General features: G+C 40.9%; 3 protein-coding genes across 3 annotated transcripts; 1 reads left to right on the top strand and 2 right to left on the bottom strand.

The window, feature by feature from the left end:
• Positions 1–8,661: 8,661 nt before the first annotated feature.
• On the bottom strand, positions 8,662–12,552 carry LOC137976005 (uncharacterized). Its single transcript, XM_068823248.1, has 2 exons — positions 11,711–12,552; positions 8,662–10,040 (listed from the first exon to the last, which is right to left on the bottom strand). Exon 2 carries the CDS (start codon positions 9,828–9,830, stop codon positions 8,850–8,852), a length of 981 nt encoding a protein of 326 aa, XP_068679349.1. The 5' UTR covers positions 9,831–10,040; positions 11,711–12,552; the 3' UTR covers positions 8,662–8,849.
• Positions 12,553–13,274: 722 nt separating this feature from the next.
• On the top strand, positions 13,275–14,703 carry LOC137976556 (uncharacterized). Its single transcript, XM_068823939.1, has 2 exons — positions 13,275–14,087; positions 14,265–14,703. Exons 1-2 carry the CDS (start codon positions 13,452–13,454, stop codon positions 14,520–14,522), a joined length of 894 nt encoding a protein of 297 aa, XP_068680040.1. The 5' UTR covers positions 13,275–13,451; the 3' UTR covers positions 14,523–14,703.
• A 611-nt stretch (positions 14,704–15,314) lies between these two features.
• LOC137977404 (uncharacterized) lies at positions 15,315–16,643 on the bottom strand. Its single transcript, XM_068824623.1, has one exon. It carries the CDS (start codon positions 16,641–16,643, stop codon positions 15,315–15,317), a length of 1,329 nt encoding a protein of 442 aa, XP_068680724.1.
• Positions 16,644–17,500: the final 857 nt, after the last annotated feature.

The raw sequence follows: 17,500 nt of genomic DNA, 5'->3' as shown, positions 1-17,500 counted from the left end.
CGCAACTCTCCTACTATTTTGAGGGAAAAATCTGCCAACTCGGTCACTTTGGATTTCGTCCCAGAATAAGTTTTCCCTTCTTTTGTGAAGAAACAAGGTACTCTGTCATCAGTTGTGTCCTATAGAGAACAACGCTAATCAGAAACGGCACGAAGAACATAAAACATGATTGAGTGTTTCCCATCGAAAATTTATTGCAATATTTACGGTTGGTCCTTTTGAAGCGCCTAGCAGATTTCCACTGTTATCATCCATCGTTTCTGTAACCCACAGTGGAATCCTGGAAGTGTGGTCTCCTAAACAGACGAGTGTGTCAGCCTTTGGGTACTGCTGGCAGTTCCAGGAAATGTGAGATCTGATGTTGCATCTACTGGTTTTTGAGTAGTAATGGCAGTACCTTGATTGGCTTCTGTCTCAAATGGCCAATCAAAAGCCATTTCAAAAATGTTCCAGAAAAAATTGTCAAAAGGGTGTTAAACCCTTATATAGGGTCTGCATTACCTAAAACGTTCAATAAAGGTCCTTTCATAATTAATTGGTGGAGAATTAAATTAACACTCCACGTTTCACAACGAAAAAAGGACGCCTTAGGGCGTATACGTGGGATGCACTACCGTCGCTGCCTGTTTCCCTTTCGTAAACGGTCATTGCCATTTCTCAGAATGGTCGTTGCCATTTGAAACGGTCGATGCCATTTTTTAGCTCTGGATTACACTCATTAGGTCTAAGAACTCAAAAGGTTGCGGTTGCTGGGAGTTGTGTCTTGCTGGTCATATGAGTAAGGGATTGGGTTCGGGTTTTGTTTAGGATGAGGGCTAAGAACGCGAGTTCGAGTCTTGAAATTTTCAGACTCTGTTTTTCCTCCAGTTTTTCTTTTTTGCATTAAGTTTTATTAACATTTTTTTTTTAGTTTGTTTCTTTTAATTTTCTTTGAAGTGAATTGTGTAGTCGACCGTTTCAAGTGGTAACGACGGTTCTGAGAAATGGCAACGACGGTTTACGAAAGGGAAATTTGCACCGTCGCCAGCAACTAACTGCCCACACGCGTGACAAAAACATGTTATGCCGGCCCACTAAAATTCAAAGTTTTGACATTCAAACTTTAAATTTTAATTTTGGGAACGTTTTGGCCAGTCCGCAATTTTGAAGGAAAGCAAAGTCAGCAACTTGTACGGGCATTTTGTCTTTTGCAGTCTTGAAAATCCGTATGAATGATGGGAAATTGTGTCGGATATATACCTAGCATCTTTATTGTAAACACCATGACTTGTCAAACAGTATATGAATTCTTTTTTCCTTGGCGACGGGCTTTTGCGTTTTTATTTGAACAAAGTAACCGGGGTTGAAGTAACCTAGACCTAAAACAGTGCGAGGAACGAGACTGTTGTTTTGCGAGAACAGTTAAGGTGATTCCCTAGTATTGCACTGCGCATCCTGTTCTGCGCATAACACAACGTTCGTATTCAGGCATGTCTAAGGGGCCTTATGCTCAAACTTCACGGCTCAGTTCTGTTTTCTTTGTCTCACAAGTCTCAACGAATATCTCTAAACAAAACAATGTTTAAATTTAACCATAAAGACTCGTAGCCATGTGTGAATATTGATATATCGAACGTGGCCAAAAACATTTCAAAATGGCGACCTTTCGTGCGGGAAAGCTCGCTAGAAAGAAGGATGGCCGTTTTCAGAGCACAGCAGTAAAGAGCAAAACAAGAAACTTTTTAGACTCTCGCAAAGCAAAACGTCGAGTGATAGCCTTGATGATGCTAAAGAACATTTCATTCCGACAGTGAAAGTGAAACCACGCTATCGGGGAGACGTGTTGTGGAGGGGTCGAGCTTGGTTTTCTTTCTGTTTTCTCCTAAACGAGGTTGGTGACCTATCTTTTTTTTGGCATAATTTTATTCTCTTACTCATCCTCTTTGCGCTGTACAAAAAATTTTATAAATTTACGTCAGACAAAAAAGTTACAGGAAAAAAAGTATTCGTACCCATCACTCGTGGACACAAAATTGTCTCCTCGAGATCACGCACCCAAGGAATATTTGTAGTCAGTGCCTTTTCAAGACGTGTGCCTGTGCCATAAAACAAACATCAAATTTTTCCTTTTGAGCGATACAATTCACCTGTTTTGTTATTTTAAGAATTACGTCAAAGCTATGCTTCCTGTTCCTGCAAAACGTATCCTGAACCGATGGAACAAACTTGTCCTTGATAGATGAAGTCGCAATGATTAAATGAGTAACTTGAGCAAGTTAGATCTCACAAACGAGCTTGGTGACCTATCTTTTTAATTGCACATTTCGAGTCACCATAATGTAGGGAACAATTGAGAAAAGTTTAAGGAAAATCTTACGACAACTTCTATTACTAAGGAATCACCTTAACTCAAGAAACCTGTTGTTAAATCCAAACGCCTGCTCATTAGCGGGGTTGCATTCCTCTCTTAGGAATGCAGTTGTCAGTCTTTGTAATCAGGAATTTAGTGCTTAATTTATTCGTTCTCTTAGAGGTATTTAAGGCTTAATTTAGTCATTTCTAGGGTTCTCGATCAGTCATTTTCGCTTGTGAGTAGTTCTTGTAGTTTCGCTTTCTGCAGTTTGTTACTTTCTTCGCTTCAAGCAGTCAATATTCAGTTACCAGCTCCTAACAAATGTAAGTGTATCTTTTCGTCGAGTTTCTGTTTAAGATTAGTTCATTTTGCTAAGTAATTTTTGTATCTGTTTGTTTTCTTGTCTTAAACGCTTTTCGCTTTCACCGCATGGGTTGAGTTCGCGCCGTCATAGGCAGTTGAATGAAGAATAAAGCGTGTTTGAATTTTTATCGCTGGAGTTTTGTAATCGTAAGAAGATCACACCTGTATTGGTATTGAAATGCACCCTATAATTTGCGGTACGTTCATATGAAATACATATTGCTTTTTTTTTTTTTTTTTTGTTGACATTTAATATTAAGAAGAAATAAAAACGCCCGATATGTGTTAAATTTGGTCGGAACGTACCACTTGTTATCGGGTGAATATATTAAAAATACTGGAAAACTCGTCACTCCATGCAATTGAACTCAAGCACGTTGTCAAAGAGCATGTACCAGTTACCACCATTTTAGACCCGCCGGATGCCTAATGAAAGTCTTTGAAACGTACTATATTGATGCGGTGTCATATGTGGGCTGAGTTTGTTGGTTCTCTACTCTGCTCCGACAGGTTTTCTCCGGGTACTCCGGAGTCCCCTCTCCTCAAAATCCAGAATTTGACTTGATTTGTGCCAATTGTTAATTTCAGTTTAATTAGTGTCCCCAATTAGTGCTCCAGCGCCAGAACAAGATTCGTTTCCTTTTTTTACCAGCGGCAGCATCCTCTGTATGTCTACCGATAAGAGAGCCATATTTCTCAGACTGGAGATTTGAAAGGCACCATTCAAACTTGGAAACCGTATTTCGTGGGACATTGTTTTCTTGATGGACTAGCCGGTGGACACAGCCGTGCGTTCACCATCATGGTTCTCGAGTGCAGGCAGTTATTACTCGACCTAGGTATTAAAACACACTGTTAATCCCTGTGAAGCCCTCCCCAGCTAATCAAACAAATCTTCCAGAAAGAAAATTGAATTTCAAATTCGGATAACGATATCTAATGTAGCGTAGTAAAAATACTGTTTTTGCGTGAAGGAAGAGAAGGTTACAAACCCAAAGAAAAAGAGTTTTTATCTGTAAAGCTTGTAATTCACTGTTCCAATTGGTAATTTCAATGTGACTCTATTTTATTCGAACGGAATTGACATGTACTTTGACTAGAGATTGTTCAGTTTCTGTCACCCCTATTAGTAAGAGAGTACCCTTCGGGAACGCAACACAGACTCAAAGAAAAGGCCTAGCAATAGCTCGTCATAACTAGTTTGGCTATAGGGTCACTAATTAAAAATAGCCTATGAGGCAAAGCCGAATAGGCTATTGCCGCGTGGCAGGAAAGAACAACCAATAGTGAAGTTGGCAAGTACAAGTTGAAGATATATTTTTTGGGAATAAAACGATGGAAAGCGTCACGCTTTTCCCTACTTGAAGACTATTACTAATAGCTAGTCCCCTAGTAGCGTAGCGAAGCAAAAGGCAGGATTTTCATTAGTCCACTACTTGGGTGATACTAATGAAGGAGAAAAAATATTTCAGTGAAAGATGGCAATGAATTTCTTTTCCTAGAAAAGATGTATTTGCAATGATATAATGGAAATCTACATCGTAATGGTTTACACTCTATATTTTTTATAAGAATATTGTTTTTCCGACCGAGGCTGAATATTAATATCTTTCTGCATGGGATGGGATATCAGAGTTATTTTTGAGCCAGCCTGTAGGCATCAGAGCATCAAACACATGGCTCGTGCTGTTTTGTTGGTTTTTTGGCTACCGTAGTTATTCGGTTATAAGGCGCACGGTTTTTTCAAGAAAAATCTGTCTTTGGGTGGCGAGTTAGTGCTAAAATTGGGGTGCGTCTTATAGCCAAGTATTTTCGCGCAACAAAATCTTAAGGTCACAATTTGAGAAGAACTTGCTGTTTAAACAACACAAGAAAAGGACAAGTGTTGTCAATTTAAAAAAAGAATAGCGCTTTTAGAGACCTTTAGAACACTAAACGACGTCAAGAGAAAAGTAAACAAACGGAAATTTGCATACATGCTCAATAGCACGTGCTCAGTAATGTGATACCCATGAAAACAACACAATCGGTTGAACCTTGTTTCGAATTCCGAGAATCGTGTTTGTCGCTCGCATGAAAAGTTTGTTCTCTGAAAAAACAATGTGGAGATAAAACATACCTTCTTCGTTCATCCAGCCTTTCTTGTGCACTGAAGGTTGCATCCTTGGTGGCGTGTTGATATTCAGCTGTCGAACACCTTTGAATATGACTTTCGGTGGGAGTTTATCGCCGTTCGCTTTCGCTTGAAGTCTGAAGTCTGAACTCTGACTATTTATTACGTCGGAAGGTTCAAATAAAAGTGTATGCGTTGTATGTTATGATTTTCAGGTGTCAACTTTTAGCTTTTGTTATATCATTAAACGTGTGACTTTTTCACTTTGTTTACGTTAACAAAAAGAGTTCGCATGCCAATTGTGTATGGATAATTGTTCTCAATTTCATCACATCCTTTTGATAACTCTCAATTTTCGAATGCGTCTTATAACCGAGTATTTTCACGTAATTTTCAGTTTGAGAACTTAGCTTGATTAAATTGCAAAGTTTGGGGTGCGTCTTATAACCGAGTGCGCCTTATAACCGAATAACTACGGTAGTTTTTTTGTCTAGACAAGGATGACTTTTATATGGTTTAGTGTTATATTCACTAGTTTTCGAGGCAAAAATTATATTATTTGCGAAATCTCAGCTATGGGTGTATTCTTAAATTATTCTTAAAATTTCGCAATTTTAGCCTATATATACTTATAAAATATGTCCTTATAAAAAAGAAAGAGTGTATCTTTACCCAAATAGCACGACTATTGTGGTTTGGTTCACCCTTGCGTGATTTTCATGTTCCAGGAACCGTCAACCAATACTTATGTTATCCCACTTTTGTAACTCTGACCACTCTGAGCACCCTGACCACCCTGACCACCCTGACCACCCTTGTCACCCTGACCACCCTGACCACCCTGACCACCCTTGTCACCCTGATCAGCCTGATCACTCTGACCACCCTAACCACCCTGACCACCGTTCTCACCCTGACACTCCTTGCCACCCTCCAGTGGCACGCTTTATGTCTGTTATACCTTCAACGCCCTCCTGAGATCTATGTACAAGTACGCTACAAGTAGTTATGATATGTGGAACCTATGTGAGGCAATATAGGTGATGTAAGCGGATATGTTATGTCTTATTGTCCTCTCCTCCGTCTCTTACCAATGTTGTGAAGGAGATTGGGTCTATATAGAACAAAGGTATATCTAAATTTCGGGGGATCCCACGGCCCTTGTCAGTAATCTTTCTTGAATTTATCAAACTTCAAGAAGAAACTTCGACTGATTACATTGTTCAAGTTAAATGCTGGACGGAATGGTTGATATTCTAAGTTATTTTACCTCCCGAAAAAGGAAATACAAGTTACGCAAATAATCTTACGCTGAAGCATCTAGCCAATGAGATTCGACCTTGTTTGAGCTGCAGGATGACCCCTCCAATTTGCAACGTAACTGCGCACTTGTCTTCACTGACACAACTGCTGGAGTAAGTTCGAGGCAAGGCACAGTTATGGGCTGTAGTAGGGCAACCCTGGCCTTACGCATCAAAAGGGAACAATGAATTTGGCCTTCTTCGTTCTTCAACCTTAGGTATGAGCACTGACCATATCCTTGGATACTTGTGTCAGAGAAGTTATGTAATTCTGCAGAGCGACAGGAGCAAAGTCTGTGGGCTTGTAACAGTGTGATACTAATAACTCCTCCAGGAGGGGTAGGTCTTCTCTCCATTTTCCCGTCTTGTTGTCATGTGCTCTGGAACAGGGTCATCCCAATTTGCCTTCCCTCTGCAGAGCTCTTGGAGAATCTTCTTTCCTTCCAGCAATAGTGGGGCAGTAAGCCCTAACGAGTCATAAATGCAGCTGACAATCGATAAAATACGACGTCTGGGGCATGGACGATCTTTAAAAACAATTCTTAACTGAAAGGAGTCTTTCTCTATGCACCACTGCACACCCAAGGCACGTTCAATGGGTGGGGCCTCTTTGTCTAGGTTGATCTTTCGAATGCTCTCTCCTCGATCTTCAGAAGGTATCTTTTCTATTACTTCTTGTAATTCGAAGTAGTTTTGTGTAACTTGAAACTTTCTCCTCTGCATATTTCCTTTGCATCATTAATAAGGGCCACTGCATTGCAGACTTTAATCCATCGTCAACATAAAAATCATTGTGGTCAAAATTAGCTGCCGTGGAGCCAAGGTCTTTTTCGATGTCATCTGCACATTCCTTTAGAGCATAGTTGGAAGATCCTGGAGAGCTTGTGGCACCAAACAGATGGACTGTCATTCTAAACTCCTGATACTGTTACTTGGTGAAACATTGCTTCAATGTCACACATAAATGCTACTGGTTCTATCCTGAATCTGCAGAGAACTCCTACTAAGTTGTTTGTCAGATCCGGACCTTGCAATAAGTACTGATTCATCGACTTGTTCTTAAACTCTGTAGAGCAGTCAAAGACAACCTGGATCTTATCGAGTTTCTTCGGAGGATACACCCCATGGTGTGAAATGTACCATTTCTTCCTCTTAGTGTCTGCTTCTGTAGATGGGCCCTTCTCAGCATAGCCATTTGTAATACTACTTTAATACTACATTTGTAATACAGCTTTAAATCTTCTTCTTGTTGGCTTAGGTGGCGAACAGCAACATCGCTATTGTTTGGAATATCAGGGAACAGCACTCTCAAGAGTAACGGCATCTTGTAATGGCCATCATCACAATGACGGATTCCCTTTCCCACAATCGCCAAAACCTTCTTATCTTCTTGGGACAGTGCTAGCTGAGTAAAGTCCTTCTCTGGGAAATCCATCTCGAACATCCTTAGGCAATCCATAAAGTAATCTGTTGCAGTTATGTAATCATGAGGTTTCAAAAGCCATAAAGTAATCTGTGGCAATAATGTAATCATGAGGTCATAAAATCACAGCCAAAGTCAGAAGGGATTCCTTTGAATATTGCGGATATGATAGAAAGCAGCCTTACACTTTCCACAATGGTCAAATTACATCCCCAAGAAGGATATAATTATGCCTTATTTAGATTTTTAAAGTGAAGTTGTTACACGCTGCCTAAAATTGTAAATCAATAAGTTTATGGGTTTTTAAACCTCAAAATAATATTCCAGAGCACCTGTCGAATCAAGTTTTCTTTCCCTTATAAAGATCCTTTATGTAAATGAGAAAAATCCAGAGTTGTTTATAGTGCGTCTTGTTGGGACTGCAATGAGTTTTGCATTGGTAAAACGAAACGTCGCTTATGTGACCGTAAAAAAAGATGATTTCAAAGCACTCAATGGGATCAGTCAAACTTCGGCGATTGCAAATCACACAGTGAAAACAGGTCACAACATAAAATGTGACCATTTTCAAGTTTTAGCAAGTGGTAGCTCTGATTTGCATTGTAAAATAAAGGAAAACATTGGCAGTGAAAAACTGTAGCTTTGTTAAACGGTCAGTTTTCACTGCTATCTATTTATCTTACTATTTTTATCTTATTGTCATTTTCTCTAGTTGGCAGTCTACTTAATTATATATATTTATATGACTACCAGCGGATAAATTGAAGACTTCATCTACCATAATAAAAGTGCTCAATGTTAAAACCAGAGCTGTAAATATAATTGGAAAATTAAACGAGACTTACCTGTAAGTTGAAGTTTGATTGAGATTCTACCGTAGCATTTGCAGGAATGAGGAGGTCACGTGAGATAGCAAGCATGTGATATCCGAGCTCAGTCTTCAAAGCAGTTTGGTGTGGCTTTGATGGTACAGGAAAAGAGGTCAATGTGAAGAGCACAAGGGCCCAAGGGCGGGTGGGATGTGACCTCCTCATTCCTGCAAATGCTACGGTAGAATCTCAATCAAACTTCAACTTACAGGTAAGTCTCGTTTAATTTTCCAATTCTACCTCGCATTTGCATACAATCAGAGGTCACGTGAGATTTCAAAGCTCAAAGCCACAGCCAAAATGAACAGGCATGAAACAACTGTAACACCATGGCATGTATTTAATGGTACTCCTTACATGACATAAAACCATAGTTGCTCAAGTAAACCAACGAAACAATAAAATTTGGGACAAGTATCAAAACATGCAAAGTTTCAAATGCAGAAAACTAAGTGTTTGACAGGATGGCCTCTGCAAAGCCATTTTCATTTATGATAGGGCGATCATAAAATTTTGCAAAGGTAGAGTCTGAGCGCCACCCAGCAGTGTTCATAATCTCATGGATAGGTACATTTGCGGCTTTAGCGGCCGATGTTGCTGCACCCCTTGTGCTGTGGGGTTTGAACACTGAGGTATTAATTCCTGCATCCTTCATAGTTTGTCGTATCCATCTAGATATTGTGTCCTTAGACGCAGGTCCGTGAGGTTTTGCATAACAAACCAGCAGCTGCTTAGAGTTTCCCCTAAGGGGGGCTGTCCTTTCAATATAAGCTGACAAAAGTTCAACAACACAAAGTCTTTTATCCGCATTATAACTGGTAAAATTGATAGGCAATAAGTGTCTATTCTGACCACCTTTAGCTCTGGTTTGCTTTAAGAGAGAGGACATATGGAATGTATACTTTCCAGGCGTTGCACTCATATCCTCCAAGGATAACTTTTGGAGAGTCTGGGTTCTTTGTGCTGAGAGCAGTGCCATAAGCATGACCAGTTTCTGAGTGAGTTGCTTTAGAGACAAAGTTCCAGTAGTTGGATAAGTTTTCAAATGGTTGAGTACGATCTGTGGGTTCCAAGTCTCAGTATAACGAGGCAGAGCAGGCTTTTGGTTGAATAAACCAGTCATGAACCGCGAAATTAGTGGGTGATCTCCGACTTTTATGCCATCTATTTTGAGGAAACTTGACAATGCACTCCGCGCAGTCGCCACAGCACTGTAACCGACAGTTTTTGACTGAAGAGAAAAGAACTCCAAAACCTGTTGCAAGGTTGGGTTCATTGGGCTGGCAGAATTGTTACTGCAAAACTTAACCCACGCTGAAACATATGTCTGATATTGCTTACGGGTCCCTGAACGCCATGATTCCAAAATAGTGTTCAAAGGTTCTCCTGATACACCTTGATCAATTAATGATGACTTGACACAAGACATCCATGAAGTTGCAGGTTGGGGAAGAGAGGGTGAATTTTGTCTGGTTGATGAGGCAATGTTAGAGTCTTCTTGCGCATTTTGATTGTTACTGGAGGAGATTTCATTAACTGAAGCAGGTGTGGGTACCAAAACTGCGTTGGCCAATGTGGGTAAACTAAAATGGCTGTTACTTTGCTCTCTTGAATGAACTGAAGTACTTTGCCGATGAGACTAAATGGAGGAAAACAATAGATTAGGTTATACTTAGACCAATCTATAGTAAAGGCATCAATGGCTACTGCTCCAGGGTCTGGGCCCCAGGCTATATAGCGAGGCGTCTTGTGGTTTAGTCTAGAGGCAAACATATCAACTTCAGGCTCACCCAACTTTGATTTCAATTCAGTAAAGGCCGTTTGGTCTAGTGACCATTCAGTGTTACTATTGTTGAATTCACGGCTAGCTTTATCTGCCTCTGTATTAAGTTTCCCTGGTAAATGGGAAATGGATAGTGTTAGCTTTCGGTCTATGCACCACATAAAAATTTCCCTAGTAATATCATTGCAGCCGTTGGATTTTGTACCTCCCATATTACGAATGTATGCAACGGCAGTAGTATTGTCACATAAGATTTTTATGTGGTTATTTTGCATATGGTTACAGAGAGCCTGCAAGGCTAGCAAAATGGCCTTCAACTCCAATATGTTAATATGCAGCTGGGATTCTTGGTGTGACCATCTGCCACGAGCCACACATGATGAACCCTCAATCACCCCTCCCCAGCCTTTAAGGGAGCTGTCAGTCATGAGAGTTAGATCGGCTGGCTTAGGCATGATTGCTTTGGGAAGTTGATCAACATTGGTGATCCACCATGAAAGGTCCTGTTTTGCTAGAGGGGAGAGTGTCATTTTCCCTTCAAGGTCCCATCCATTGCTTTTTAAAGCATATGTCTTATCATTTTCTAGGGACCTATAAAACAAGGGTGCATACTGGACCCCTTCAAATGCTGACACCATTAGGCCCACAACAGAGGCCACATCTCGAATTGGAATAGGTCCTTTGAGCTGGGCTAGATTGAGACACTTAGATTTGATTATGGCTGCTTTCTCTGGAATCATAGAAATGATCATGTCCTTAGAATTCAGGAAGAACCCCAGGAATTTGGCAACCTGGCTTGGTGTTGTGACACATTTTGATTCATGGATTGTAAATCCCAGTGATTTAAGCAGAGCAATTGTTTCAGCCACTACTTGGGCTAATTCATGGGGTGTTTTTGCCAACAAAAGGATATCATCAATGTACCCTACGATAAGGTATCCTTTAGACCTTAAAGTTGCATACACTGGTTTCATGAGTTTTGTAAATACCCTAGGCGCTGATGAGAGCCCATTAGGTAAACAAGTAAACTCGTAAAGAGATCCTTTAAATTGGAATCTGAGAAATTTTCTATGCTGGGGGTTTATAGGCACAGAGTAATAAGCATCCTTGAGATCTAAAACCGCCATCCAATAATCTTTCTTAAGTAGCTGTACCGCTGACTGGAGAGACTCCATTTTAAAGTGGTGATATGTGACATATCCATTCAACTGTTTAAGATTTAGAATTAGTCGATGAGACCCATCTTTTTTGGGCCGAGTAAAGACAGTGGATATGAATTCATTGTCAGAGTGAGTAGTTTTGTTAATTACTCTTTTCTCAAGGAGTTTATTTATCTCTCCAGCAATGATGAGATCATCGCCCTTAGAAAATGTAATATGCGGTACAGCTGGCTGAGATGGTATACTTTCAAATTCAATGAAATAGCCTGAAACAATCTCAAGGATGCTTGGGTCTGTGGTAATAGACCTCCAGCTGGAGATGTGGTTAGCTATATTACCAGCAACAAAATTTGAAATAGCATTTACCGTGTGAACTGTTTGGGCTACTGAGCTGCCCTCTTGTTGTTGGTGTTGGACTTCTGGTGGTCCTTGTGTCGCCAAGGCCGGAAGGTTTGGCCCTTCGAGTTTTTTGAATTGTTTCGGTTAGAGTAAGACCCTTTAGAGTTGTTGTTATTGGCATAGCCAGTCGAGGGCCTGTGAGGACCTCTGTGACCTTGAACTTTGGCACCAATTTTGTTGACATCTCCGATGTCCTTGAGCTGTTTCTGGAGGTCATCTCCAAACAGCCAGTCGGTGAACGGCACGTGAGGTGAGCAGAGAGAGGCATAGTCCCTGCCGATATCAGGCTTCATCAATTGCTTCCGTTGCATGTTAAGTTCGTAGTTTACATGCGTTAGTAAGGATAAGGCGTCGAGACCAAATTGTTTGATCTGTTTAACCCCGTCCTGGTCTAAGCCTTTCTTATCTGTCATGGACAGATCAGTCAAGCGAGCAATTGGAATAATTCCTTTAACGAGGGCTTGTTGAATTTTATACATCTGCAAATCCCGCTTCTGAGTGGGTTCGCGAAGCTTGCGCCAAATGCCCGGGTTAACTCTTGTGGGTTTAGCAGTTTCGCAATTTTCCGGTCTAGCTTGGCGTTCAAGTTTTTCTTTCAGCAATTTGTCTGGAAGCCGGTTGCGAAACATCTTGCTAAGAAGTTTGGCGAGCTGTGGGCTGTTAATATTTTTGCCCGTCATGTCTTCGGAGGCGTACTCCTTCTCTAAATCCGCCAGAATATCGTCCTCCTCTTCATCGTCTTCCTCATCAATATCGCCGTCATCCCCCGCTACTTTGTTCATGAGAGCCTGAATATCTTCGGTTTCTTCGCTCTCTAAAGCGCTCGAGGAGCTCGAGCTGTCCTTCGCGGGCTTTTTGGCGGGAAGATCGTGTTGCAGTTCTCGATCATCCCTCGGCCTTTTTCCTTTGCCTTTCCCTTTCCCTTGAGAAGGGAGGTCCTCGAATTTGTCTATTTTCTTCGACAAAGTGAGTATTGCTGACGACAGGAGCTGTACATCAGCCTGCGACAACGAAACGTTCGAGTCGCTTGCTTGTGCCTGGCACGACATGGCACTGGTGTTCGATCCCTCTTCTCCGGACATTTCGCCGTTGTCTTCGTCCGGGTGGATTTCCAATAACTGCTCTTCGCTAACAGGTTTGGATGCGTCTTTCCCTCCGGCCATAATGATCGAAGGGCGTAATAAAAGTCTGAAAAAGCGAAAAACTGCACTACCAGAGAGTAACACGACTGTTTGCTCGGACAACAAAACTCGCACTGAGCTCGGATATCACATGCTTGCTATCTCACGTGACCTCTGATTGTATGCAAATGCGAGGTAGAATAATATGTATGGACTTCTGTAGTCGGACTAAGGCCCGGTTCAAACGTCGCGCTATCGTCGTGTCGAACTCAATAAATCAATTAAGTTCGACATTTAGCGCGACTGCAGCTCGATGTTTGAATCCAACGTCGCGCCAGAGTCGAGTAGCGCAACAAGCTGGATCGAGCTACCCGACTCTGGCGCGACGTTGATTCAAACGTTGAGCTACAGTCGCGCTAAAGTCGAACTAACAGAATGTTAAGTTCAACGGCGGCACGACGTTTGATTCAAACGTCGAGAAAAATTGATGCGAAACCTAATGCATACATTATGATAATGTAGTCCCGAACACTTTCACAGCGGGATCACGTTAAATGCATGCGTAGATATGTTTCAGATTTTGAAATATGGCGGCTTGGAGAAACACCTATGCATGTAGCGATGTGAATGACGACGAAAGCTTGAATTCAGAGTGCGAAGATGAAGTCCTATCATCAGAGCAACTCGAAATCAGTACAGAGTCGGACTTATCAGAATGTTCAAGCGAATCAACAGCAAAATCGAAGTCAAGCTCTTCGCGAAAGGCGGGAAGGAAGGCCGTATGGCGAGAAAAGGTAATAACTGATATGGTGGACATAATTTGTTCCAGTGAATATCTGAGGAAAAATCTTATCTTCAGAAACACTACCCGTGCCAGAAACACTGCAATTTATACGGATGTTGTGAAGCAGCTTAAGGAACGACTCGCTAGCCGCGGAGAGAATTTTCCTTTCGACGTGACTCAAACAAGAAACAAATTTAAGAAATGTGTTGCTGAATGCAAGAAAGCAGCTTTAACCATAAAAACGGCCACTGGAATCAAACGGTTTCAAGAAGAGAAGAACCTCGGTGAATGGTTCAACCAGCTTTACAGCTTTGTCAAGACTCGTGATTCGTGCACACCAGAAATGGCTCTGGAACCCTCATGCTCAAACAGTGGGGAAAGTCCTGAGACTGTTGAGGGCACCGAGGCTGGGGCAAACTCAGATTCAGGAGAAATAGAGGTGAAAGATAAGAACAGTAGCAGTAAAGATGGTGATACTGTAAAACACGTAGCACAATTTGTTCCTGTGAAAAAGGGAAAGAAAAGGGGAAAAGTAGATCCAGTTGTGGAGGCAATTGAAACAATGAAGCAGGTGATTGAGAAAGACCCCACTAAAGATTTACTTGAATTTTTTAAGGAGGAGAATGAAAGAGCCAGACAACATGAAATGAGATTAATGCAAATGATGATGGCACCACCCCAGCTGTATTACAGTGGTTATCCAGCTCAGGGGGCTCCAGTTCCTCCAGGTCATGATCAAAGTATCACTGCTTTTGCATCTCAGCAAGGATCTTTGACAAGAAGCAGTATCCCTTATTCTCAGAGCTCAACTCCAGCAAGTGTCCATCAAAATGTTTACTTTTCAGAAAAGAATGAGAGCTATTTCAGTCTTTAAAGACTAAAACATCCGTTTAAATCTCACTTTCTTAGAAGTTGGATAATTTAACATTAAACGTTTGCTTAACAGTTTGCACATATGTGAAATTTGTAGGTTAGTGACAGGCCGTGCGATTCATTTTTGGCTTGAAAACAGTTGAGTTGAAAACTATGTTGAGTTGCTTTCTTCTAGTTTTGATTCAAAAGACATGAAGGTACCTTGCTCAAATGCTTTAAATAGTTTGTGCCATTACGGGACATCATTTTTAGATTAATGAACCATTGACTACTTTGGTGTGGTTGATATTCATAGTAACTTTAATATTTAAAAAACTTCAAGTAAGGTCAAAGAAGCAAGTAGTTATGTTGAAATAAACAGTTTGACATTCAGCAAATCCATATCCACAGGTCCACATATTGTCTTAATGTCATATTGTGTTAATGTTAAAAGTGGATGTAGCATAACACTTCAATTCTTTATTCACTCTTTCAATCTTCTTTATACAATCCCAAAACATTTAACTTGTTTATAGGGGTGGGCCTTTTAGCATAAATGCCAGTCAAGATGGAATTGTTAACACAACTACTAAGCAACACTTCAAGGAACATAAAGTGGCATTCACTATTTGTAGATTGGAAGTGGCAGGTGTTCTCAAACTTTTTAAAGTGGTTTCAAATTTCATCTTATTTGAGGGACCCACCATCAAACCCTCAGGCTACCCTTCACCTCCTAAAAAGTCAAAAAATATCAACAATAACAACAGCAGTAATGATTAAAAATAGTGCTAAGAACCAAGTGAGCATAATTAAGCTAAGAAACACCATGCCCTTGCTTTTCCAACCATAGTTTCTCTGCAAGGCTGTTCCTTACACGGATGGCTTCACGATTGGTATCTGGAATCCTCTCACACTCAGTCATGTTCAGCAACCTTCTAATAGTTGCCCTGTTTCTCATCTCATTTGAGTTGGTATCAATTGGTAGGTATAATTTCCTGGAAAGGCTCTCTCCACGCGAGATGCAGATATTGTGTAAAACAATACAAGCCAAACAAGCTGATCTCAACTCCACAGGGGTACTTTCACATTTGCGCAGTAGAATTCTCCATCGACCCTTAAGCTGCCCATAGGCACATTCCACAACCATACGTGCCCTGCTAAGGCGATAATTAAAGTTACTTTGTACCGGTGTAAGCACAGCATTAGTGAATGGCTTCATAAGCCATGGTTTAAATGGAAACGCAGAGTCCCCTAAAATAAGGGGAGAAACGGTTACACCCCCAATATCCTTTCCTATCTGTGGAATAATTTCTCCATCTGTGATGTCTTCCCATAATTTAGTTGATTTAAAGATAGTGGAATCATGGGAGTTCCCTGGGTATCCGCAGCTTGCCCATATAAAACGATATTTTGCATCCACCATTCCCATTAATATTATGGAGTAGAAATTTTTGAAGTTGTAATACTCTTTACAAGCTTCCAAACCTCCAGCAGGGCATTTCAGCGGTAGGTGACAACCATCAATAGCACCCCATCCACAAGGAAATTGCCACAACTGTTCAGTGTCCAACATTTTTTCCTTGATATGCGCTTCATCTGATGGGAAATGTGCTACTACACTGTCTTTCCATAAGTTGTTAATTATTGCTTCAGTAACTTCACTAACAATCGTGCATACTGTGGAAACACCAACGCCGGCCATTTCAGCTATCGTATATAAATAATCACCCCTAGCTAAACGGTAGAGGCAGATAGCAAGACGACATTCGGGAGAAATTGGCTCCTCGCAAACTATATCTCTTACCAAATCATGTCGAATCTGACCAAGAATAAACAGAAAAGTACCTTTCGATACTCGAAAAAGCTTCTTAAATCTTGCATCAGAGTACGTGTTCCAAACGTTTAACCACCAGCCAGTGTTTCTTGAAACCCGGCGGCATGATCGAGTGACTATTCTGTTGGAGTTTCGAGAGTTGAGCAAAATGCACAAGATCAGAAGGAGCACACGTATGCGCTTCCATCTTGCTTCATGATAGGAAAGCACAGCACATTGTGTTAACATCCTTCTTCGTCTTTCTGCAAGAATTCTACGCAAAAGGAGAGCCCTTTTTCCTTGGCCTGCGGATAAATCCGTGTCCGCCATATTTGTTGACTTGACCTTCATGAGAGGCGACTGGTGACGTGTCAGTTTCTATTAAATGCGACGTTTGAATCAACTGTCGCACTGCAATCGTGCTGAAGTCGAACTCAATAAAATTGAGTTCGACACGACGATAGCGCGACGTTTGAACCGGGCCTAATTCATTTATTTGCTACTCGGAGTTTCATGCTTTACACGAAGCAATCATCAGGCAACTGACAACAATGACGGTTACACTCAAAGATAAGCAAATTTGAAAATAGGGAACAATGCCTACTAACATAACGTGTTGAGATGTTATGGGACGCCAAAAGCGCTAAACAGTTGGGTAGATCTATATTAAGTGAACACGGTATTTAACAAGACTTTCTTAGAATGTCTGCAGATCGATGTCAGGTCGTTTCTATGACTAAGCGTGGACATTCCTGGTTTGCAAATTATAAAAAATTTCTCCCATAGACACATCACATGTTTTGTTTGTATTAGAATACGATCTAGCTTGCTTTACTTTTCGCCATTTAATTTTGTAATTGATTTTAGACTTAACGACTCCATATGTACTTGCTGAGCTCGGTTGCATTTTTGTACTTTCTTTTCTCAAAGAGCATGTGTGATTTCTGTAACGTTCTTTAAATGTTGTGTCACAAAGTCCGATGTAGGTTTCTTTTGACTATGGGGTGATGACCTCTGCTTGATGGATGATGTTCCACACATTACGATCTCCTTCACGTGGGCAAGAATTCTTGTTTCGGCAGTTAAAGTTGGTCTTGGTTTTTTCTGGTTGATTTAATGGTTTGCTAATGTGAGCTTGATTTTGGCAGAAGATTATTGACTTTACGTTACTCATACAGCTATAGCTC

This window comes from Montipora foliosa, chromosome 11, assembly GCF_036669935.1.
Source record: "Montipora foliosa isolate CH-2021 chromosome 11, ASM3666993v2, whole genome shotgun sequence".
NCBI classification, from domain to species: Eukaryota; Metazoa; Cnidaria; class Anthozoa; order Scleractinia; family Acroporidae; genus Montipora; species Montipora foliosa.
This window is presented reverse-complemented; position numbering and strand designations above follow the sequence as displayed.